This window comes from Camellia sinensis, chromosome 12 (assembly GCF_055761805.1).
Source record: "Camellia sinensis isolate YWXY chromosome 12, ASM5576180v1, whole genome shotgun sequence".
In the NCBI taxonomy this organism is placed as follows: Eukaryota; Viridiplantae; Streptophyta; class Magnoliopsida; order Ericales; family Theaceae; genus Camellia; species Camellia sinensis.
In genome coordinates, this window is record NC_138972.1 from 167620110 (window position 1) to 167647394 (window position 27285).

The window sequence follows — 27285 nt, forward strand, 5'->3', positions numbered from 1 at the left end:
ACGCAGCCCAAATTTCAAATTTTCTGAACACGCAGTCCAGGTAGATAGTGAACACGCAGCCCACAATTTTAACTGAAAGTTCAACACGCAGCCCAAATTTCAAATTTTCTGAACACGCAGCCCAGGTAGATAGTGAACACGCAGCCCACAATTTAAACTGAAAGTTGAACACGCAGCCCAAATTTCAAATTTTCTGAACACGCAGCCCAAGTAGATAGTGAACACGCAGCCCACAATTTTAACTGAAAGTTGAACACGCAGCCCAAGTTCCAAATTTTCTGAACACGCAGCTCAAGTAGATAGTGAACACGCAGCCCACAATTTAAACTGAAAGTTGAACACGCAGCCCAAATTTCAAATTTTCTGAACACGCAGCCCAGGTAGATAGTGAACACGCAGCCCACAATTTAAACTGAAAGTTGAACACGTAGCCCAAATTTCAAATTTTCTGAACACGCAGCCCAGGTTGATAGTGAACACGCAGCCCAAAATTTTAACTGAAAGTTGAACACGCAGCCCAAATTTCAAATTTTCTGAACACGCAGCCCAGGTAGATAGTGAACACGCAGCCCACAATTTTAACTGAAAGTTGAACACGCAGCCCAAATTTCAAATTTTCTTAACACGCAGCCCAGGTAGATAGTGAACACGCAGCCCACAATTTAACTGAAAGTTGAACACGCAGCCCAAATTTCAAATTTTCTAAACACGCAGCCCAGGTAGATAGTGAACACGCAGCCCACAATTTAACTGAAAGTTGAACACGCAGCCCAAATTCCAAATTTTCTGAACACGCAGCCCAGGTAGATAGTGAACACGCAGCCCACAATTTAAACTGAAAGTTGAACACGCAGCCCAAATTTCAAATTTTCTGAACACGCAGCCCTGGTAGATAGTGAACACGCAGCCCACAATTTAACTGAAAGTTGAACACGCAACCCAAATTTCAAATTTTCTGAACACGCAGTCCAGGTAGATAGTGAACACGCAGCCCACAATTTTAACTGAAAGTTCAACACGCAGCCCAAATTTCAAATTTTCTGAACACGCAGCCCAGGTAGATATTGAACACGCAGCCCACAATTTAAACTGAAAGTTGAACACGCAGCCCAAATTTCAAATTTTCTGAACACGCAGCCCAAGTAGATAGTGAACACGCAGCCCACAATTTAACTGAAAGTTGAACACGCAGCCCAAATTTCAAATTTTCTGAACACGCAGCCCAGGTAGATAGTGAACACGCAGCCCACAATTTTAACTGAAAGTTGAACACGCAGCCCAAGTTCCAAATTTTCTGAACACGCAGCCCAGGTAGATAGTGAACACGCAGCCCACAATTTAAACTGAAAGTTGAACACGCAGCCCAAATTTCAAATTTTCTGAACACGCAGCCCAGGTAGATAGTGAACACGCAGCCCACAATTTAACTGAAAGTTGAACACGCAGCCCAAATTTCAAATTTTCTGAACACGCAGCCCAGGTAGATAGTGAACACGCAGCCCACAATTTAACTGAAAGTTGAACACGCAGCCCAAATTTCAAATTTTCTGAACACGCAACCCAGGTAGATAGTGAACACGCAGCGCACAATTTTAACTGAAAGTTGAACACGCAGCCCAAGTTCCAACTTTTCTGAACACGCAGCCCAGGTAGATAGAATTTGCATGTAGCTTATTTTACTTCATCGGTATACAGTCCACTTCATCTTATTGGCACACAGCCCATTTCATCTCATTGGCACACAGCCCATTTCATCTCATTGGCACACAGCCCATTTCATCTCATTGGCACACAGCCCATTTCATCTCATTGGCACACAGCCCATTTATTTCATTATTGACAAATGTATTCATTCTGAATGCAGGCTTGCTCCCGTAGTGTGCGGGGGTATGGTTCCACCATGGCGCGGGATTGGTATGCCGAGCTCCCGGAGGGCGTCAGAGACTTGGTAGACTTGGCAGGATTTGGACCCTTCTGCGTCGGGTTGTCACGTTATCCTGCCAGGAGGACACTGATGGCAGCCTTGGTAGAGAGATGGTGGGACACCACCAATTCCTTTCATTTCTCTGCTACCGGGGACATGACCATGACCCCTTTTGATTTCGCTGTATTGACCGGCTTAGACGTCGGAGGTTGGTCCATTCCCTACGACGAGGACATGGGCGAGTGGGAGGCCGCCTGGATGTATTTGTTGGGGGCTCGCCCACCTGTTGACAGGGTTTCAGGGAGAGTCCGATACACTTGGTTCTCCTCCCACTTCCGGCGGGCGGAGATGGTGCCTGAGAGTCCCGAGGAGACGGAGCAGTACGCCCGTGGTTTCCTGATGTTCCTCTTCGGGACTACCCTGTTCGCCGACAGAGGGAACACAGTTGGACTATACTTGCTGAGCGCTCTAGTTGACCTATCACAGGTCCATAGATATGATTGGGGCGGCGCCGGCCTGGCTACCCTTTATTTTTATATGAGCGCGACCTCCCGCGGGCGGGGCGATTTGCTTGGCGGCTACTAGAGAGCTTGCGAGGTACTTTCTGTCCCCTTGATTTACATTTCTGCTTCTCATTACTTGTACCTTGCACACACAGCGCACTTTTACAGTCTGTATTTTGCTCTCAGCATTTCGTACTTACATTCTGCACTGCTTTTCTCAGCTATGGGTTTATGTATACTTCCCCTCATTAGCCCCAGAGCTGGAGGTGGTAGGGATTCCCGTGACCCCATATTCATTGATATTCGAGGGCCCGCACCGGCCGAGACCTCGAGAGACCCTCCTTCGCCTGCGACAGTACTTCGACACTGTGCGACACTCAGAGGTACTCTAGAACTTTCAGTTCTTTTCAATTTCATGTTTGATTTGCTCTGTACATTCTCGATTTCTGATTGGTTTATGCATTTGTCATCCGCAGATTACATGGCAGCCTTGGGTGTCCCTGGGTGATGGTCTCCGACTTCAGTACACCGGAGCGTCGGGCATCTCCCAATATAGGGTCCTGCTCGAAGGGCCGGTTGGCAGGGCATGGTTCTTGGGGGAGCGCTTTCTGCGTCAGGTATGGGGGTATCTTTCTCAGGATGTTCACGCAGTACCTCCAGCCAGTATGCGGACCGCTGACAGGCTCTCTTACTCAGAGGTAGTCGGCGCCATGCTGGGCAGCGATGCTTTGCTATATATTGAGGAGGGGAACTACGCCACTTACCGTCACATATATTTGATGCCTCTATTGACGGAAGCTCGTATTCCGATGATGAGACCTGCCGGTATGTCATCCTCGGACCAGGCTCGGGCTCGAGCTACAGACGTCCCTTCTTCCAGCAGGGCTGGTACATCTAGAGGTGGGAGTAGACCATTTCCTCCGACTCCGTCGATTCATCCTCATCTGGGATGGCCAGATATGCCTACTGAGTTGATGGCGTGGCAGTATGGGGCTAGCTCTCCGACTCCGATCCCACTAGAGCCTCCGATGCCCAGTGATCGATACGCCATTGATCCGGACTCACCGCCGGTATGCTCCACTTCTTTTCATTTATCATTCAGATGTTTAGATACTCTTCTGTTCACTGACGATTATGAGCTCATTTTTGCAGCCATCGCGAGGGTACATAGAGGAGGTGGTTGGACTGGTGGCCACACTCGAGGGCATGGTCCTACGCAGGGAGGCACAGTTGTCTGTCGCGGGCATCCAGGTACCTTTTAGTTTTCTGGCATTTATCATACTTCTGATGACATGCTGATTTCTACTGCATCGATAGACTACTTGTGTAGAGCACATCTGCCACACACCCCACTTGTACACTGTATTTACATGTACCCACTTCACGTAGCTTTTGCTTGTATCTGCATCTGATGTATATATTTGGACTGATGCATTTGAATTGGACTCTTTGTTTTCAGATGCCTTCATGGTCCGGTCAGCCGCAGGCCAGGCCACCTGGGCCTCATTGGGGAGCTGGGCCATCTGAGCCTTTTCAGGGGGCGGGGTCATCTCGGCCTTCCCGAGGAGCCGGGCCATCTAGGCCTTTTCGAGGAGCTCGAGGAGGGCCTGTCCGCAGACGCAGGGCTCACGTTGTGGAGGTGGAGCCTGATGAGGAGGAGGAGGAGGCTACCGACCGTCAGTCAGAGACATCTGCTGAGGAGGGAGAATCCGGTTTTGGCTCGGGGAACAGAGGCGAGGCTGAGGGGGATCCTGAGGATGACAGCTCCGACTCAGATGATGGTGTGGAGGTTGTCCCGCAAAAGAGGACGAGGCGTGCTTCTCGTTCCCGCTCCCGAGGACTTTGATGCTGTTGTTTCCTGCTTTATTTTTCTTTTACTAGTAGTTTGTAGCACTTTGCACATTGTTAGGCAGTTTTATTTTTTGTAAAACTTGTACCTTTGTTTGTTGTAAAGCATGATGAAATGAAATAGCTTTTGAAAAGGCGTTTGTATTTTAAACTTTTAGCATCGTATCGCATCATTATTTTGCATAAGAATGAAATTGAATGGTAATGCGCATTGTGTAATCACCAAGTCAGGTAGTGAACCGACGCAACAAACTAAACAACTCAACTTACTAAGATATAACAGAATCTTAGAAAGTTTACAACTCGATAAGCAAAATGCAACAACACAAATAAGCAAGACTTTAACAAAATTGCTTAAACAGAGAGCAATGACTCAAAAACACAAAACACGTCCGCTCGACAAACAACTCGATAAGCAAAATGCAACAACTCGATAAACAAAAACTCAACAACAACAAAGCGTACTTCTGACGATCTGGGCATCGGAACGCATCCGAAACGGAGAGAGATGAAGGCCTTTGACTCCCCCGTTGCATGGAAATGCTTGGAACTTTCCTTCGAAGAGTAAAACAGGGCCAAGGAGATACATTGCAGCATTGCCAGCCACCCCTGGGAGCTGGCCGGCCATTTTTGGTGGAGAGAGACAGCTGGCCGGCCATTTCTGAAAAAGTAAAAGGCTGGCCAGCCAGAAAAAGTAGCTGGCCGGCCATTCAGTCCTGCAGCCACCAGATTTTTGACACGTGTCCTCGTGAATAGTGTTTTTCCTTCTATAAAAGCTTCAACTTCGGGAACATTCATTTCATCCTAGTTTTAGCCAAAGATGGAGGCGTTTCTCGCAGAAAATATCACATCTTGGATCTCTTCTCTAGATGGCTCGGAAAAGTTGAATTTTCGGGGTTTCGGCTTGAATGCACTATTCACGTTGAGCCGTACTCCGCTACATCTTCCTTTTCTCCATGCCGCGGCAAGGTTCTGGAATCCAGTGACGCATGTTTTTAGCTTTGGCGGCCAAGAGATGTGTCCCACTTTCGAAGACTTTCAGGTTTTGATGGAGTCTGCATGTTCTGAAGTGATCTTGCCCCAGCTCCGTTTTAGTCACGCCCAGGCTTTAGGGCGGATGTGTGGGCTCACGGCGCATGACGCTCGATCACTGATCTTCAGTGGAGAGCTGGACATCCTCGGCTTGATCCATCGTTTTTCCGACGCTGGTGACCGCAGCAACCATTATTGGCAGGGTTTCCGGCAACACGCCCTCTGTTTATGTTTGTTGTCTCACTTTCTGCTTCCCTCGGGCTTCGGCGGGGCTAGCATCCGTCTAATTGAAGTCGCCCAAGGTTTGAGAGAAGGAAAGAGCTGTATTGCCATGACCTTGGCCGAGACGTTGATGGGTTTAGATTCTGTCTATCGCCGGGAGGCGACTAGGTTTGCTGGGAGTCCACTGCTACTGCAGGTAATGTTTCCCACCCGACCTCACATATATATCTGCTCACATCACTTGACGCAAGAGGGACGAATAAGTGTCCGAGTGTTTAAACCCTAATCCAAGTGAAATGGCAAGTAAACACTATAATTACATATCTACTATCATGCAAGAGGGTTCGAATAAGTGTCCGAGTCTTCGAATCCTAATGCTTGAGAAAGGACAAGTAAACACCATAATTACATATCTGCCATCATGCTAGGGGGTCCGAATAAGTGTCCGAGTGTTTACACCCTAATGCATGAGAAATGGCATATAAACACCATAATTACATATCTGCCACCAGGCAAAAGGGTCCGAATAAGTGTCCGAGTGTTCGAATCCTAATGGTCGAGAAATGGCAAGTAAACACCATAATTACATATCTGCCATCATACAACAGAGTCCGAATAAGATTCCGAGTGTTTAAACCCTAATGCATGAGAAATGGCAAGTAAGCACCATAATTACATATCTGCCATCATGCAAGAGGGTCCGAATAAGTGTCCGAGTGTTCGAATCCTAATGCTTGAGAAATGGCAAGTAAACACCATAATCACATATCTGCCATCTTGCAAGAGGGTCCGAATAGGGGTCAGAGTGTTCGAATCCTAACGCTCGAGAAATGGCAAGTAAACACCATAATTACATATCTGCCACCATGCAAGTGGGTCCGAATAAGTTTCCGAGTGTTTAAACCCTAATGCATGAGAAATGGCAAGTAAGCACCATAATTACATATCTGCCATCATGCAAGAGGGTCCGAATAAGTGTCCGAGTGTTTAAACCCTAGTGCATTAGAAATGGCAAATAAACACCATAATTACATCTCTGCCATCATGCAAGAGGGTCTGAATAAGTGTCCGATAGTTTAAACCTTAATGCATGACAAATGGCAAGTAAACACCATTATTACATATCTACTATCACGCAAGGCGTTCGAATAAGTGTCTGAGTGTTCGAATCCTAATGCTCGAGAAATGACAAGTAAACACCATAATTACATATCTGTCATCATGCGAGAGGGTCCGAATAAGTGTCCGACTGTTTAAACCCTAATGCATGAGAAAAGGCAAATAAATACCATAATTATGTATCTGCCATCATGCAAGAGGGTCCGAATAAGTGTCTGAGTGTTCTAATCCTAACGCTCGAGAAATGCCAAGTAAACACCATAATTACATATTTGCCACCATGCAAGAGGGTCCGAATAAGTGTCAGAGTGTTCAAATCCTAATGCTCGAGAAATGGCAAGTAAACACCATAATTACATATCAGCCATCATGCAAGTGGGTCCGAATATGTTTCCGAGTTTTTAAACCCTAATGCATTACAAATCCCAAGTAAGCACCATAATTACATATCTGCCATCATGCAAGAGGGTCCGAAGAAGTGTCTGAGTGTTCGAATCCAATGCTCAAGAAATGGCAAGTAAACACCATAATTACATATCTGCCATCATGCAAGAGGGTTTGAATAAGTGTCCGAGTGTACGAATCCTAATGCTCGAGAAATGGCAAGTAAACAACATAATTACATATCTGCCATCATGCAAGAGGGTCTGAATAAGTGTCCGAGTGTTCGAATCCTAATGCTCGAGAAATGACAAGTGAACACCATAATTACATATTTGCCATCTCTGCTATCATGCTAGAGTATCCGAATTGATGTCTGAGTGTTTAAACCCTAATGCGTGAGAAATGGCGAGTAAACACCATAATAACATATCTACCATCATGCAAGAGGGTCAGAATAAGTGTCCTAGTGTTCGAATCCTAATGCTCGAGAAGTGCCAAGTAAACACCATAATTACATATTTGACATCATGCAAGATGGTCCGAATAACTATCCGATAGTTTAAACCCAAATGCATGACAAATGGAAAGTAAACTCCATATGTACATATTTGCTATCACGCAAGTGGTTCGAATAAGTGTCCGAGTATTCGAATCCCAATGCTCGAGAAATGGCAAGTAAAAACCATAATTACATATCTACCATCATGTAAGTGGATCCAAATAGGTGTCCGAGTGTTCAAACCCTAATGCATGAGAAATGGCAAGTAAACACCATAATTACTTATCTGCTATCACGGAAGAGGGTCCCAATAAGTGTCCGAGTGTTTAAACCTTAATGCATGGGAAATGGCAAATAAACACCATAATTACATATCTGCCATCATGCTTGAGGGTCCGAATAAGTGTCTGATAGTTTAAACCCTAATGCATGAGAAATGGCAAGTAAACAGCATAATTACATATCTGCTATCATGCAAGAGGGTCAGAATAAGTGTCCGAGTGTTCGAATCCTAATGCTCAAGAAATGCCAAGTAAACACCATAATTACATATTTGCCATCATGCAAGATGGTCCGAATAACTATCCGATAGTTTAAACCCAAATTCATGACAAATGGCAAGTAAACTCCATATGTACGTATTTGCTATCACGCAAGTGGTTCGAATAAGTGTCCGAGTATTCCAATCCTAATGCTCGAGAAATGGCAAGTAAAAACCATAATTACATATCTACCATCACGCAATTGGGTCCAAATAAATGGCAAGTAAACACCATAATTACATATCTGCTATCATGCAAGAGGGTCCGAATAAGTGTCCGAGTGTTTAAACCCTAATGCATGAGAAATGGAAAGTAAACAGCATAATTACATATCTGCCATCATGCAAGAGGGTTCGAATAAGTGTCCGAGTGTTCGAATCGTAATGCTCGACAAATGACAACTAAACACCATAATTACATATTTGCCATCATGCTAGGGGGTCCGAATAAGTGTCCGAGTGTTTAAACCCTAATGCGTGAGAAATGCCAAATAAACACCATAATTACATATCTGCCATCAGGCAAGAGGGTCCGAATAAGTGTCCGAGTGTTCGAATCTTAATGCTCGAGAAATGGCAAGTAAACACCATAATTACATATCTGCCATCATGCAAGAGGTTTCGACTTAAGTGTCCGAGTGTTCAAATCCTAATGTTCGAGAAATGACAAGTAAACACCATAATTACATCTCTGCTATCATGTTAGAGGGTCCGAATTAGTGTGCGAGTGTTTAAACCCTAATGCATGAGAAATGGCAAATAAACACCATAATTACATATCTGCCATCACGCAAGAGGGTCCGAATAAGTGTCTGAGTGTTCGAATCAAAATGCATGAGAAATGGCAAGTATACACCATAATTACATATCTGCTATCGTGCAAGAGGCTCCGAATAAGTGTCCGAGTGTTTAAACCCAAATGCATGAGAAATGGCAAGTAAATACCACAATTACATATCTGTTATCATGCAAGAGGGTTCGAATAAGTGTACGAGTGTTCGAATCGTAATGCTCGAGAAATGACAAGTAAACACCATCATTACATATCTGCCATCATGCTAGGGGGTCAGAATAACTGTCCGAGTGTTTAAACCCTAATGCATGAGAAATGGGAAATAAACACCAAAATTACATATTTGCTATCAGGCAAGAGGGTCCGAATAAGTGTCTGAGTGTTCGAATCCTAATGCCCGAGAAACGGCGAGTAAACACCATATTTACATATCTGCCATCATGCAAGAGGTTCTGAACAAGTTTCCGAGTGTTCGAATCCTAATGCTCGAGAAATGACTACTGAAGACCATAATTACTTCTCTGCCATCATGCTAGAGGGTCCGAATTAATGTCCGAGTGTTTAAACCCTAATGCATGACAAATGGCAAATAAACACCATAATTACATATCTGACGTCATGCAAGAGGGTCCGAATAAGTGTCCGAGTGTTCGAATCCTAATGCTCGAGAAATGGCAAGTAAACACCATAATTACATATATGTCATCATGCAATAGTGTCCAAATAAGTGTCCGAGTGCTCGAATCCTGATGCTCAAGAAATGACAAGTAAACACCAGAATTACATATCAGCCATCATGCAAGAGGGTCCGAGTAAGTGTCCGAGTGTTTAAACCCTAATGCATGAGAAATAGCAAATAAATACCATAATTACATATCTGCCATCATGTAGGAGGGTCCGAATAGGCGTCCGAGTGTTCAAATCCTAATGCTCGAGAAATTGCAAGTAAACACCACAATTACATATCTGTCATCATGCAAGAGGTTCCAAATAAGTGTCCGAGGGTTCGAATCCTAATGCTCGAGAAATGACAAGTAAACACCAGAATTACATATCTGCCATCAAGCAAGGGGGTCCGAGTAAGTGTCCGAGTGTTTAAATGCTAATGCATGAGAAATGGAAAATAAACACCATAATTACATATCTGCCATCATGCAAGAGGGTCCGAATAATTGTCCGAGTGTTCGAATCCTAATGCTCGAGAAATGGCAAGTAAACACCATAATTCCATATCTGCCATCATGCAAGAGGGTCCGAATAAGTTTCCGAGTGTTTAAATCCTAATGCATGAGAAATGGCAAGTAAACGGCATAATTACATATATGCCATCATGCAAGTGGGTCTGAATAAGTGTCCGATAGTTTAAACCCTAATCCGTGACAAATGGCAAGTAAACACCATAATTACATATCTGCTATCACGCAAGGGGTTCGAATAGGTGTCCGAGTGTTCGAATCCTAATGCTCGGGAAATGACAGGTAAACACCATAATTACATAGCTGCCATCATGCAAGAGGGTCCGAATTGGTGTCTGAGTGTTTAAACCCTAACGCGTGAGAAATGGCAACTAAACACCATAATTACATATCTACCATCATGAAGAGGGTCAGAATAAGTGTCCGAGTGTTTGAATCCTAATGCTCGAGAAATGCCAAGCAAACACCATGTAGACGTCCCCGAACGCTCCCGGGAGGAAACGAGCTCCCGTTCTGTTCATATTAGGGTCACTACAGCTCAGGACTCTCAAATTTTTCACGGTTCTAAGTCTGAACCAAAGAGTCCAAATCCGGCAAATCGTTTTGAGAAAACAGATTTTTGAAAGAAGTGCCAAACATGGACTGCTTTGCCAGATACAGAGTCGCCACCTAAATATTTTATTTTGGGAAATTTAGGAAACCCTGACTCGTTGCCTAAGGCCACGTGTCCGTCATCACCAAAGTTGCCTCGGCTCGGGAACTTGGGTACGATTGGGGAAGGTCACTTCGTGAGCACCCACGGTTGCCCGGTCAGAGACCGGCCTCTACTAACCATGATATCTATTTTTGAAAACATTGTATGTTCTTATTCCGGTTATTAGCCTAGGTTACTATGTGATGCGCACAGCATACAAGTATAGACTGAGTTGCCTGAATTGGAACAAAACATTTCATGTTTGTTTGTTTGAAAATGGTTTGATGGTGCTACTCGCAAGTAGGCTAAGACGTGGATTTGCCACCCTCAGGTGGGCTTAGAAAAGAATGGTTTTGCCACTATCTAGTGGGCTTAAGACAAACATTTGATGAATTGTTCCAATCCAAATAACCCAACCTTCACCCACAGGCATTCAGGCAGTTATATCACATAAGCAATTAGCCTCATGGTTAGCATGCTATTCATGGCATTCACTCACATGCACGCAAGGATGCTAAAGCATAAAACTTACCGAGTACTCCAAGCCAAAATAGAAACTACATTAGAAATCATGCATGATCCTAATTATACAGAAATGCCTAATGCAACACATGCAAAATGCAACTATAGCAGGCTCGGCTATTCTAAGATGGCACATGATGATACTACAGCTAACATGTATTCAATTTGGAATTGAAAGTACAATGCAGTTAGTATGATGCGCCGAGCCCGGTGTATGCAAAACAGATGAATGAATGCAAACATGCTATCATACTGTATACTAATTGAAACATGCCCTAATCTAACCATCATAAGCGGATAAATAAAAGGGAGAAAGACGTGGGGTTGGAAGACATACAACACATACACGCACACTTATTACAATTATGCCCTCGCGCAGAGGGTCCGAATAAATATACAGTCCCAAATGAAAGAATATTATAGTCCAAATATTACAGTCCAAATAGTGTACAAATTCCTAATTAATTTATAGATTAACTAAGAAAGCTGTAAAACTGGCGTGCAAGCCAGGGACTGCCTTGCTTCTGATGAATGATGCATGTCTGGGCTGCCTTGCGTGGAAATCCATGACGATGCCCCAATTAGCCTCTGTTTACACCTGTTCTTGAAATGCGTGCCAAGCCTCGGAAGACCGCTGATTATTGATTTGCTGCAACAGAGAGCAGGAAAGGGGCATAGCAATGTATTTTCACAAATGTATGCATGCCTCGATCCTCGTGCCACCAATCACGCATATCGAGGCATGATGGCCGAGGAATCGAATTGCACAATTTAATATGGGATGAATGCACATGAAAACACAACTAAAACCTAACTCCATCATGGATAATCCGGAGTGTCGGTGACTAGGGAATTGACACACATTCCGTCACTCGGAGTACGAAATGCACCTCGTTTCCCATTCCCGGGCTAACTCCTATCCCAAACACGATGCAATATGCATGACATGCATGAAATGCAACTAAGATACAATCCTAACATACACAATGTTATGGAATGGCATACACGCTATACGAGGTAATACACAGCCGAGCATACACAATGCTATGGATGAAATGGCATACGCAATGCAATAATGGGCTTACACCAACATGAGGGAGCCTCAGCCACACTCACATAGGAGGCAATCAGATGAAAATAAGATGACTCGAAATGCGTGCACGCATGCACGCAAACCGAGGACCGACCCTCAGGCACCGAAATGCCACTCTAATGAGACATGGCAAAGACATGGAATATGATATGCAAATATGCAAAAATCAGTAGCAAAATGAGGGTGAAAACAGCCCCGAAACAAGGCGAAATGACACCCGATGCATGGAATTTCTCCCGAAATGCAAAACTAGGTACATGAAATGGCTTACAGCTATACAAAGCAGGCATAATTGGTACATGGAATGAAAAGGCAGAAGCAAGGCAGCCCCAAAATAAGCATTTTTACAGTTCAAAGCATGGCCAAACAGCAAACAGAAATAGGGCAAAACTAGCATGCAAAAATGGCCCTAAATGCGGGATAAAGAAGTAACTCACAGATGCTGTCCCCAAACAGATTGGGGCCCTTCAACAAAGTTGAAGAGGGACCCAAAATATGATCTTTTACAGTTTATAGAAAACCACAAAGACCAGCACAGGTATGGCTAACCTCTCATGCAAAAAATTGGCCAAAAGATGGATAAAGAAGCAAGCGAAGGTTGCTGGCCTTAAACACAAAGGGGCCCTTCAACAACATTGAAGAGGGGCCAAAAATAATGCAATTTACAGTTGATGGGCGGACCCAAAACAGTATGCATACAAGCCAAAAATATTATGCAAAATATGGCCAAAAAGAGAGATATAACACAAAGTATATAAATGATGCCTCAAACAGTGAAATACCTTCAATGAAACATGAAGAGGAGGCCAAAATAAGACTGTTTTTAGCTCTGAAAATCGCCCAAAAATAGAAGTACAATAGGCTAATAAATCATGCAAAAATGGGGACCAAAGAGGGGTATAATGACAAGTGGTACATGGAGGTCCCAAACAGTGATGAGCTCTTCTTCAATGTTGAAGAGGGACTCAAAATAAGCCTATCTACAGTTTACATCATGCTCCAAAACAGATCACACATAGGCCAAAAATACTATGCAAGATTATGGCGTACAAGAGGGATAATGAAGCAAGTGCAAGATGGGGACCTCAAACAGTGAGAGGCCCTTAAGCAAAAGTGAAAAAGAGCTCAAAAGAAGGCCACTTTCAGTTAGGGCTGGAGCTCAAAAAAGCAAGAATGTATGGCTAAGAAATGATACAAGAATGAGCCAAAAAAAGGGGGAAATGGTACTTACCCTTGGAGACAGGTCTTTGGTTGCTTCTTGGCTTGAGAAGTGATGCCTCCTAGCTGCTGGAAAGCTTCCCAAGCTGCTGCTGGAAATGGAGTAGTGGTGGTGATGCTAGGTGGTGATGAAGAAAAGGTGGTAGAACTTGGTTTTTCTTGCTTGAAAGAAAGAGATGGAGGGAGATATGTTGCAAGGCTTGAAGGCAAAATTCTCCCAACCCTTCGTACAATATTGGAGGCTGGTTATATGGACCAAGGAGAGGGAGAAATGGAGAGGAAAAGTTGGGGGGAAAAAAGGACCAAGTTTCCCCCCAAAAGCTGTCCCCCGGATACAGATATTTTTGGGGGAAAACAGCTATACAGCTGTAAAGCACACACTGTAAGGATCATGGCCAGCCAGGTTTTGGAGCTGCAGGTGGCCGGCCGGCTACCTCCCATGGCTGGCCGGCCAAGGGTCAAAAGGTTCAAGTGAAATTTCTGGCCGGCCACCACAGATAGGTGTCCTCCCAGGTGCCCTCAACACAAACCTGTGATTCAAAATTGGAAACAGTGAAACAGGAGAGAGAACAAGCCATTTTTAAGGAGGGTTCAAAAGGGTCAGGTGGAATTACTGGCCGGCCACCAACTTTTAGTGTCCTCCCATGTGTGTACAACACAAATATGTGGTTAAAAGTTCAAGAAAATGGCCCAAGGTTGTTCAACATTAGCTTTGAAGTGAAGAAAAACGGGCATCGGTGGGCGCCGGAGGAATATAACTGGTTGCTGAAACAATTGCTGGCCTCCCATCCTTCTATGGCCTTCCTGGTGATGAAACAGAGCTACCTTCCAAAAATGAACGAAAACCGATGCAAAACGAATGCTCGGGGGCCAGAACGCGCAGTTCGGGGCCCCGAAAATTGCCTGTTAAGCACCGAAAGTGGCATTCGACCACAAATGGGTCTCTCATACCTCAGTGTCCCTCAAAAGGGAGTAAATAAGATGCATGCCAAAAACCAGGGCAAACGGAGAAGGTTAGGCGGTCTCGAACCGAGGCACACGGCCAACGGTCCCGAAAAATCGGAAACCGGGCTCCGAAATGGACAAAATGGCCTGCAGCCACAAAATGTAGCCCACGGCCACTAAGAGATGGTCTACGGGACCTCTCCCTCCCCTCAGGAAAAGAAACAGAGAAAACCGAGTCTGGTTCGCAAACCAAGGCAAGGCACAGAAGAGGGTTCGGAAATCCAGAGGCAGGGCTCACGGCCGCGACTCTGAGACTTCTGAACGAGCACGATATGCAACGTTACCGAGTGCTCAACTGGTGACGTCTAAGTCTCAAGGTTGGTCAAAAATGGGGTGTCTACACACCATAATTACATATTTGCCATCATGCGAAAGGGTCCGAATAAGTGTCCGATAGTTTAAACCCTAATGCATGACAAATGGCAAGTAAACACCATAAGTAGATATCTCCTATCACGCAAGAGGTCCGAATAAGTGTCTGAGTGTTTGAATCCTAATGCTCGAGAAATGGAAAGTAAAACCATAATTACATATCTACTATCATGCAAGTGGGTCCAAATAGGCATCCAAGTGTTCAAACCCTAATGCATGAGAAATGGCAAGTAAACACCATAATTACATATCTGATATCATGCAAGAGGGTCCGAATAAGTGTCCGAGTGTTTAAACCCTAATGCATGAGAAATGGCAAGTAAATAGCATAATTACATATCTGCTATCATGCTTGAGGGTTCGAATAAGTGTCCGAGTGTTCGAATCCTAATGCTCGAGAAATGACAAGTAAACACCATAATTACGTATCTGCCATCATGCTAGGGGGTCCAAATAAGTGTCCGAGTGTTTAAACCCTAATGCATGAGAAATGGAAAATAAACACCATAATTACATATCTACCATCAGGCAAGAGGGTCAGAATAAGTGTCCGAGTGTTCGAATCCTAATGATCGAGAAATAGCAAGTAAACACCACAATTACATATCTGCCATCATGCAAGAGGTTCCGAATAAGTGTCCGAGTGTTCAAATCCTAATGCTCGAGAAATGACAAGTAAACACTATAATTACATCTCTGCCATCATGCTAGAGGGTCCGAATTAGTGTCCAAGTGTTCAAACCCAAATGCATAAGAAATGGCAAGTAAACACCATAATTACATATCTGCCATCATGCAAGTGGGTCTAAATAAGTGTCCGAGTGTTCGAATCCTAATGCTTGAAAAATGGCAAGTAAACACCATAATTACATATCTGTCATCATGCAAGAGGGTCCAAATAAGTGTCCGAGTGTTCGAATCCTAATGCTCGAGAAATGACAAATAAACACCAGAATTACATATCTACCATCATGCAAGAAGGTTCGAGTAAGTGTCCAAGTGTTTAAATCCTAATGCATGAGAAATCGCAAATAAACACCATAATTACATATCTGCCATCATGCAAGAGGGTTCGAATAAGTGCTAGAGTGTTAGAATCCTAATGCTCGAGAAATGGGAAGCAAACACCATAATTACATCTCTGCCATCATGCTAGAGGGTCCGAATTAGCGTCCGAGTGTTTAAACCCTAATGCATGAGAAATGGCAGATAAACACCATAATTACATATCTGCCATCATGCAGGAGGGTCCGAATAAGTGTCCGAGTGTTCGAATCCTAATGCTCGAGAAATGGCAAGTAGACACCATAATTACATATCCGCCATCATCCAAGAGGGTCCGAATAAGTTTCCGAGTGTTTAAACCCTAATGCATGAGAAATGGCCAGTACATACCATAATTACATATCTGCCATCATACAAGAGGGTCCGAATAAGTGTCCGAGTCTTTAAACCCTAATGCATGAGAAATGGCAGGTAAACACCATAATTACATATCGGCCACCATGCAAGAGGGTCTCAATAAGTGTCCGATAGTTTAAACCCTAATGCATGACAAATGGCAAGTAAGCACCATAAGTACATATCCGCTATCACGCAAGTGGTTCGAAAAACTGTCCGAGTGTTCGAATCCTAATGCTCGAGAAATGGCAAGTAAAAACCATAATTACATATCTACCATCATGCAAGAGGGTCCAAATAAGTGTCCGAGTGTTCAAACCCTAATGCATGAGAAATGGCGTATAAACACCGTAATTACATATCTGCTATCATGCAAGAGGGCTGAATAAGTGTTCGAGTGTTTAAACGCTAATGCACGAGAAATGGCAAGTAAACACTATAATTACATATCCGCTATCATGCAAGAGGGTTCGAATAAGTGTCCGAGTGTTCGAATGATAATGCTCGAGAAATGAAAAGTAAACACCATAATTACATATCTGCCATCATGCTAGGGGGTCTGAATAAGTGTTCGAGTGTTTAAACCCTAATGCATGAGAAATGGCATATAAACACCATAATCACGTATCTGCCACCAGGCAAGAGGGTCCGAATAAGTATCCGAGTGTTCGAATCCTAATACTCGAGAAGTGGCAAGTAAACACGATAATTACAAATCGGCCATCATGCAAGAGGTTCTGAGTAAGTGTTCGAGTATTCAAATCCTAATGCTCGAGAAATGACAAGTAAACACCATAATTACATCTCTGCCATCATGCTAGAGGGTCCGAATTAGTGTCCGAGTGTTTTGACCCTAATGCATGAGAAGTGGCAAATAAACCCCATAATTACATATCTGCCATCACGCAAGACGGTCCGAATAAGTGGCCGAGTGTTCGAATCCTAACGCTCAACAATTGGCAAGTAAACACCATAATTACATATCTGTCATCATGCAAGAGGGTCCAAATAACTGAAGAAGTGTTCGAATCGTAATGCTCGAGAAATGACAAGTAAACACCAGAATTACATATCTTCCATCATGCAAGAGCGTCCGAGTAAGTGTTCGAGTGTTTAAACCCTAATGCATGAGAAATGGCAAATAAACACCATAATTACATATCTGCCATCATGCAAGAGGGTCCGAATAAGTGTCAGAGTGTTCGAATCCTAATGCTCGAGAAATGGTAAGTGAACCCCAAAATTACAGATCTGCCACCATGCAAGAGGGTCCGAATAAGTTCCCAAGTGTTTAAACCCTAATGCATGAGAAATGGCAAGTAAGCACCATAATTACGTATCTGCCACCATGCAAGAGTGTCCGAATAAGTGTCCGAGTGTTTAAACCGTAATGCATGAGAAATGGCAACTAAACACCATAATTACATCTCTGCCATCATGCAAGAGGGTGTAAGTAAGTGTCCGATAGTTTAAACCCCAATCCATGACAAATGGCAAGTAAACACCAAAATTACATATCTGCTATCACACAAGGGGTTCGAATATGTGTCCGAGTGTTCGAATCCTAATGCTCGAGAAATGACAACTAAACACCATCATTACATATTTGCCATCATGCTAGAGGGTCCGAATAAGTGTCCGACTGTTTAAACCCTAATGCATTAGAAAAGGCAAATAAACACCATAATTACATATCTACCATCATGCAAGAGGGTCCGAACAAGTGTCCGAGTGTTCGAATCCTAATGCTCGAGAAATGGCAAGTAAGCACCATAATTACATATCTGCCATGATGCAAGATGGTCTGAATAAGTGTCCGAGTGTTAGAATCCTAATGCTCGAGAAATGACAAGTAAACACCATAATTACATCTCTGCCATCATGCTAGAGTCTCCGAATTTGAGTCTGATTGTTTAAACCCTAATGCATGAGAAATGGGAAGTGAACACCATAATTACATATCTACCATCATGCAAAACGGTCCGAATAAGTGTCAGAGTGTTCGAATCCTAACGCTCGAGAAATGGCAAGTAAACACCACGATTACATATCTACCATCGTGCAAGAGGGTATGAATACGTTTCCGAGTGTTTAAACCCTAATGCATGAGAAATGGCAAGTAAGAACCATAATTACATATATGCCATCATGCAAGAGGGTCCGAATAAGTGTCCGAGTCTTTAAACCAAAATGCATGAGAAATGGCAAGTGAACACCATAATTACATATCTGCCACCATGTAAGAGGGTCTGAATAAGTGTCCGATAGTTTAAACCCTAATGCGCGGCAAATGGCAAGTAAACGCCATAAGTACATAACCGCTATCACGCAAGAGGTTCGAATAAGCGCCCGACTGTTCGAATCCTAATGCTCGAGAAATGGAAAGTAAAAACCATAATTACATATCTACCATCATGCAAGAGGGTCCAAATAAGTGTCCGAGTGTTCAAACCCTAATGCATGAGAAATGGCAAGTAAACACCATAATTAAGTATCTGCTATCATGCAAGAGGGCCCGAATAAGTGTCAGAGTGTTCGAATCCTAACGCTCGAGAAATGGCAAGTAAACACCATGATTACATATCTACCATCGTGCAAGAGGGTACAAATAAGTTTCCGAGTGTTTAAACCCTCATGCATGAGAAATGGCAAGTAAGAACCATAATTACATATCTGCAATCATGCAGGAGGGTCCGAATAAGTGTCTGAGTCTTTAAACCCTAATGCATGAGAAATGGCAAGTAAACACTATAATTACAAATCTGCCACCATGTCAGAGGGTCTGAATAAGTGTCCGATTGTTTAAACCCTAATGCGCGACAAATGGCAAGTAAACGCTATAAGTACATATCTGCTATCACGCAAGAGGTTCGAATAAGCGCCCGAGTGTTCGAATCCTAATGCTCGAGAAATGGAAAGTAAAAACCATAATTAAATATCTACCATCATGCAAGAGGGTCCAAATAAGTGTCCGAGTGTTCAAACCCTAATGCATGAGAAATGGCCAGTAAACACCATAATTACATATCTGCTATCATGCTAGAGGGCCGAATATGTGTCCCAGTGTTTAAACCCTAATCCATGAGAAATGGGAAGTAAAGACTATAATTACGTATCTACTATCATGCAAGAGGGTTCGAATAAGTGTCCGAGTGTTCGAATCCTAATGATCGAGAAATGACAAGTAAACACCATAATTACATATTTGCCATCAATCTAGGGGGTCCGAATAAGTGTCCGAGTGTTTAAACCCTAATGCACGAGAAATGGCATATAAACACCATAATTACATATCTGCCACCAGGCAAGAGGGTCCGACTAAGTGTCCGAGTGTTCGAATCCTAATGCTCGAGAAATGACAAGTAAACACCATAATTACATCTATGCCATCATGCTAGAGAGTCCGAATTAGTGCTCGAGTGTATAGACCCTAATGCATTAGAAATGGCAAATAAACACCATAATTACATATCTGCCATCATGCAAAAGGGTCCGAATAAGTGTCAGAGTGTTCGAATCCTAATGCTCGAGAAATGGCAAGTAAACACCATAATTACATATCTGCGACCATGCAAGTTGGTCCGAATAAGTTTCCGAGTGTTTAAACCCTAATGCATGAGAAATGGCAAGTAAGCACCATAATTACAAATCTGCCGTCATGCAAGAGGGTCCGAATAAGTGTCCGAGTGTTTAAACCCTAATGCGTGAGAAATGGCAAGTAAACACCATAATTACATCTCTGCCATCGTGCAAGAGGGTCTGAATAAGTGTCCGATAGTTTAAACCCTAATCCATGACAAATGTCAAGTAAACACCATAATTACATATCTGCTATCACGCAAGGCGTTCGAATAAGTGTCCGAGTGTTCGAATCCTAATGCTCGAGAAATGAAAAGTAAACACCGTAATTACATATCTGTCATCATGCGAGAGAGTCCGAATAAGTGTCCGCCTATTTGACCCCTAATGCATGAGAATTAGCAAATAAACACCATAATTACATATCTTCCATCATGCAAGAGGGTCCGAATAAGTGTCCGAGTGTTCGAATCCTAATGCTCGAGAAATGCCAAGTAAACACCATAATTACGTATTTGCCATCAGGCAAGAGGGTCCGAATAAGTGTCAGAGTGTTCGAATTCTAATGCTCGAGAAATGGCAAGTAAACACCATAATTACATATCTGCTATCATGCAAGAGGGCCGAATAAGTGTCCGAGTGTTTAAGCCCTAATCCATAAGAAATGGCAAGTAAACACTATTATTTGGTAGGTTATAAGATCTGGTTCAATGATGCAAAATCGGATTTTTATTTGACCACGTAATTAAGTTGTTTTGAGAGCTATACGTAACCGTAAGGGTCATGTAGCACCGAGTAAATTGCCTTATAAGATTCACTTAAGGAATTAATGTATGCTGTAGGAATTTATAAATCATGTTTTCAGTCCTTGTTTTGTACCTTTAAATGTTTATGGTGAAATCCCCTGAGCAGTTAAGACTAAATAGTGGAACTATGTTTAAGGATGCCTATCTGTTTAACAAGAAACGTATCTGTTATACTTAGAATAATCGAATAAGGAATTGGAAGCCTTAAAGGTTTAATTATTTGAATTGATTATGTATCTGTGATTAGCATAATTTTATGTAATCTTAAGTATGGTTACGAGATTTCAATTTCGGAATGATTTAACGATTGGATTTTGTCCTATATGTTTTTATATATGACTATGTATATGTATACCTAAGTCTTCATACGTAAGGAATAAGGGTTGAAAAGAGGAGCATAGATCTTCTAGGGAGCAAATGAGAAAGTGAAAGAGGGTATAGAAATCCTAAAACTTAAGGTATGTTTGTTTGGCCTCTCTTGAAGTTAAGTAGGAACTCCTCTACGTAATTGTTTTTAAGGAGTAATTGTATGATGGTCATCACTGTTTTTGTTTTTTTTTAAATGTCAAGTGGACTAAAGAATTGATGATGCCGTTAAGTGAAGTGTAATTGAAAATTTGTTGTTAATTGAGAAGTTATTATGGACTTTGGGATTATAAATGGTTAGTGTTGCACCTTACCCGTTGAAATTCTGATATGTATGTGTTGATCGAAAGTATTTGTGACCCTATCCTATCCCAAGTGTGGATCTAGTTTTGGAACATTGCAGGGTGTGTTTCTGTTTATGTTTGAACTTTCTTCTATTTGGTTTCTTCAATTTCGAGGACGAAATTTCTTAAGGCGGGAAGGATGTGACGACCCAGAATTTTTCCCTCCGCTCGAGCGGAGGAGTTTACGCTCGAGCGGACTTTTGGGGTTCTCAGCAATTTTGCAGACGGCCTGAGATTCTGGGAGATGTGAATCTCCGCTCGAGCGGAGAATTTGACGCTCGAGCGGACTGCTTTATTGGTCTGTGCGCGCTCGAGCGGTTGAAGCGACGCTCGAGCGTGAGAAGTAAGATTTCCCTTGACATTGTAGTGGTGTATTTGGAACCTCGTTATTTTATTTTGGGGTCTTGATTGTGGTGGTAATATGATGGTAGAGTAAGATTGGATCAAAAACTTTAGTTTGAATATTTTGTCTACGATCAGCCGTCACTCTTTTGCCCTTTTCTTTTTCCACACTTTGAATTTGGATGTGAGGTTGGAACCATTGGAAAGCTTATTTTCGGGGCTTCAATTTGAGCACAAGAACGACTTAAAACGGAGTCCGGATGGGAGAGTTATGCCTATTTGAAGTTTTGACATCTGTGCTGAATGCATGTACGCTCGAGCGTGAATATGTGCGCTCGAGCGGGTTTTCCGGACCAGCAGCTTTAAAAACGGGATTTTGGATCATTTTAGATGTTTTTCTTCTTTCCTCTTCCTTCCTCTCTTCCATGTCCGAAACCCTAGCCCCCAAACCCTTGAATTCCTTTACTTTGATCACGATCCACCATGGTTTTTGGCATCAAGGATGAAGAACAAGGGAGGATCAATGTTTTTACCCGATTGGTACTTGGATTTGCGAAGGCTTCTTTCCAAGCTCACTCTTTTGCTTGATTATTGAGGTAGGGGTTCTATTTCTCTTCAATACTTACATCCATGGTTAGATTTGAGGTATTTTCATTGTATAAATGTATAAATTTTCATTTTGAGTATATAGAGGAAATTATGAGATTTTGGGAATTTTGAGTTTGAAACATTGAAGGTTCAATTGATGGGTTAAAGTGATGGGGTATGATCCCTAGATGTATAATCAAGGAAGGAATTGGGATGTAAGGTCATGATATGAGAAGTATGAATTTTTTATGAAAAACTTTATGTTCTTGAAACCCTAGATGAATTTGTGATGATAAAGAATGATTTTGCTCAAATTGGAAATAGAATCATGGAATTGGTGGGTTGAGTTATACGTGTACAAGTTTAATTGGATTTCTGAGATGTTTTGCAATAATGCTAAAAATTTACGAATGAACCTTGTTATGGGCAGCATAAATCATGTTAAATTGAGAAAGGAAATTAAAGGAAATGATTTAAAGAATTAATGTGTGACTTCATATGTGTGTAGGACACGCTTCGGGAGGAATAAATGCTCCACCAATGCACTGTGAGTAATAGTACGGAGATGTACATTTTATTTATTATTGATGATTATTATCACTAACGCTCTGTTTCATGTAAGTGTTACACGAACATGTTACATGAACAATTATGATGAGTGAAAGTCAATGTGAACGTTGAAAGATTGGCATATATTGGTATGACTTTGGAATGACTTCGTTCTATCAATAGCGAATAATAATTCTCTATTATCTATAAGCAAACTACGTCGTTTCTTAATGAATAAATAGAATTATGTTCATCTTTAAGCCAAGTATCTGTATGAAACTGAGATTATTCTATTGTGTTACTTATGGACCCGAGGTCATCAAGAACCTATGACACGCATGCAATATTTAATATTATTATGTGGCCTCAGTTAATAATTGTTATGATTAATATTATCCAGTTGTTCGCGAGACACCTGTATTAATTTGTAATCAGGCCATGGGAAACTTATGTGCATTATTGCATACTGATACTTTAAGAAGACTGAAATCATCCTCATTACAAGGACTTTATGCCATTACAAGTTACATGGGCTTTATGCCATTACAAGTTACATGGGCCTATGCCATTACAAGTTTCATGGGCTTTATGCCATTACAAGTTACATGGGCTTATGCCATTACAAGTTTCATGGGCTTTATGCCATTACAAGTTACATGGGCTTATGCCATTACAAGTTACATGGGCTTTATGCCATTACAAGTTACATGGGCTTTATGCCATTACAAGGGCTTTATGCTATCACAAGTTACAAGGGCTTTATGCCATTCCATGGGCTTTATGCCATTACAAGGGCTTTATGCCATCACAAGTTACAAGGGCTTTATGCCATTCCAAGGGCTTCATGCCAACTTTTCAAGGGCTATATGCCATCTTTCAAGGGCTTTTTATGCCATATGTTTCAAGGGACTATTGTGCCAGATGTTCCAAGGGCTTTTATGCCATATGTTTCAGGGCTTTATTGCCAATGTGTTTCAAGGGCTTTATGCCGTTTTGATAAGAGCTTCATGCCATTTTGTTAAGGATTTCAAGGCCGTTCTGTAAAAGATACTTAAAATATAAATGACTTTGATGAAATCCGTATTTGGAGTTACGAAATGTTTCATATGATAAGTAATTTCTGAAATGAGAAAAATGCTATGAACTTATGATATGTTTATAATATGACATGCTTGCCGGATAATTTTCCCCAAAATGCCTAGATGCACTATGGAACCCCGAATGTTCAAGATATGACAAGTTTTCTAAGAAAGATACTTAGCTATGCATACAGAAACAAATAAACCATATGTTCTCTTTATTGATAAACACACGGATATGGATTATAATTCACGTTGAGCATTGAATTGTTATGTATTATTATTCACTGAGCTTGACTCACTCTATTTTATGTTTGTTTCTGTAGGCACTCAACCTGGAGATCAACCTTCACTTGTGGCTTTTGTTACCCAGTTGTCAAACCCTGAGTATCTAAGCCCTTAGATGTTGATTGTTCAAGTTATGGAGTTTTGCTAGTTTTAATTTGTACCCTAAATGTCTGTTAAGATCGGCGTATATGTATATATACATAGCTATCTTCAGGTGCACGTCACTGCATATTTAACTGCATTTTGTTCTGTTTGTGATCCTGGCATGGTAGTGGTAGCTCAATGGATATATTGTTATTATGATTATTATTTTTGTTTGCTATTATATACTATTAAATGCTTCCGTTCAGGCCCCGTAGATTATATTCATCAGGTTTTATGTCCGTTTTTCTGAGGTGGTCATGCCCAAACTTTTAGGGGCGAGTTCTGGGCGTGACAATATGTGTCCGAGTGTTCGAATCCTAATGCTCAAGAAGTGACAAGTAAACACCATAATTACATATCTGTCATCATGCAAGTGGGTCCGAATAACTTTTCGTGTGTTTAAACCCTAAAGTATGAGAAATGGCAAGTAAACACCATAATTACATATCTGCCATCATGCAACGGGGTCCGAATAAGTGTCCTAGTTTTTAAGCCCTAATGCATGAGAAATGCAAGTAAACACCATAATTACATATCTGTCATCATGCAAGAGGGTCAGAATAAGTGCCCGATAGTTTAAACCCTAATGCATGACAAATGGAAAGTGAACACCATAAGCGCATATCTGCTATCACGCAAGAGGTTCGAAAAAGTGTCCGAGTGTTCGAATTCTAATGTTCGAGAAATGGTAAGTAAAAACCATAATTTCATATCTACCATCATGCAAGAGGGTCCAAATAAGTGTTCGAGTGTTCAAACCCTAATGCATGAGAAATGGCAAGTAAACAGCATAATTACATATCTGCTATCGTGCAAGAGGGTCCGAATAAGTGGCCGAGTGTTTAAACCCTAATGCATGAGAAATGGCAAGTTAACACCATAATTACGCATCTGCTATCATACAAGCGGGTTCGAATAAGTATCCGAGTGTTCGAATCCAAATGCTCGTGAAATGACAAGTAAACACCATAATTACATATCTGCCATCATGCTAGGGGTTCAGAATAACAGTCCGAGTGTTTAAACCCTAATGCATGAGAAATGGGAAATAAACACCATAATTACAGATTTGCTACCAGGCAAGAGGGTCCGAATAAGTATCTGAGTGTTCGAATCCTAATGCTCGAGAAATGACAAGTAAAAACCACAATTATATATCGGCCGTCATGCAAGAGGTTCCGAATAAGTGTCCGAGTGTTCGAATCCTAATGCTCGAGAAATCACTAGTAAACACCATAGTTACATCTCTGCCATCACGCTAGATGGTCTGAATTAGTGTCCTAGTGTTTAAACCCTAATGCATGAGAAATGGCAAATAAACACCATAATTACATATCTACCATCATGCAAGTGGGTCGAAATAGGTGTCCGAGTGTTCAAACCCTAATGCATGAGAAATGGCAAGTAAACACCATAATTACATATCTGCTATCATGCAAGACGGTCCGAATAAGTGTCCGAGTGTTTAAACCGTAATACATGGGAAATGGCAAGTAAACAGCATAATTACATATCTGCTATCATGCAAGAGGGTTCGAATAAGTGTCCGAGTGTTCGAGTCCTAATGCTCGAGAAATGACAAGTAAACACCATAATTACATATCTGCCATCATGCCAGGGTGTCCGAATAAGTGTCCGAGTGTTTAAACCCTAACGCATGAGAAATGGCAAATAAACACCTTAATTACATATCTGCCATCAGGCAAGAGGGTCCGAATAAGTGTCCGAGTGTTCGAATCCTAATCCTCGAGAAATGGGAAGTAAACACCATAATTACATATCTGCCATGATGCAAGAGGTTTCGAATAATTTTCCGAGTGTTCGAATCCTAATGCTCGAGAAATGACAAGTAAACACCATAATTACATCTCTGCCATCATGCTAGAGGATCCGAATAAGTGTCCGAGTGTTCGAATCCTAATGCTCGAGAAATGGCAAGTAAACACCATAATTACATATCTGCCATCATGCAAGAGGTTCCGAATAAGTGTCCGAATGTTCGAATCCTAATGCTCGAGAAATGACAAGAAAATACCATAATTACATCTCTGCCATCATGCTAGAGCTACCGAATTAGTGTCCGAGTGTTCGAATCCTAATGCTCGAGAAACACCATAATTACATATCTGCCATCATACAGGAGGGTCCGAATATGTGTCCGAGTGTTCAATTCCTAATGCTCGAGAAATTGCAAGTAAACACCATAATTACATATCTGCCATCATGCAAGTGGGTTCGAATAAGTTTTCGTGTGTTTAAGGCCTAATGCATGAAAAATGGCAACTAAACACCATAATTACATATTTGCTATCATGCAAGCGGGTTCGAATAAGTGTCCGAGTGTTCGAATCCTAATGCTCGAGAAATGGTAAGTAAAAACCAGAATTACATAACTACCATCATGCAAGACGCTGCAAATAAGTGTCCGAGTGTTCAAACCCTAATGCATGAGAAATGGCAAGTAAACACCATAATTACGTATTTGCTATCATGCAAGCGGGTTCGAATAAGTGTCCGAGTGTTCGAATCCTAATGCTCTTGAATTGACAAGTAAACACCACAATTACATATCTGCCATCGTGCTAGGGGGTCAGAATAATAGTCAGAGTGTTTAAACCCTAATGCATGAGAAATGGGAAATAAGCAATAATTACATATCTGCTATGAGGCAAGAGGGTCCGAATAACTGTCTGAGTGTTCGAGTCCTAATGCACGAGAAATGGCAAGTATACACCATAATTACATTTCTGCCATCATGCAAGATGTTCCGAATAAGTGTCAGAGTGTTCGAATCCTAATGCTCGAGAAATGACTAGTAAACACCATAGTTACAT

General features: G+C 42.0%; 1 protein-coding gene across 1 annotated transcript; it reads left to right on the forward strand.

Moving 5' to 3' along the window:
- Positions 1–3353: 3353 nt before the first annotated feature.
- LOC145804033 (uncharacterized) lies at positions 3354–24422 on the forward strand. The gene is made up of 4 exons (XM_082897447.1): positions 3354–3497; positions 3580–3678; positions 3887–4208; positions 24346–24422. Exons 1-4 carry the CDS (start codon positions 3387–3389, stop codon positions 24420–24422), a joined length of 609 nt encoding a protein of 202 aa, XP_082753573.1. The 5' UTR covers positions 3354–3386.
- Positions 24423–27285: the final 2863 nt, after the last annotated feature.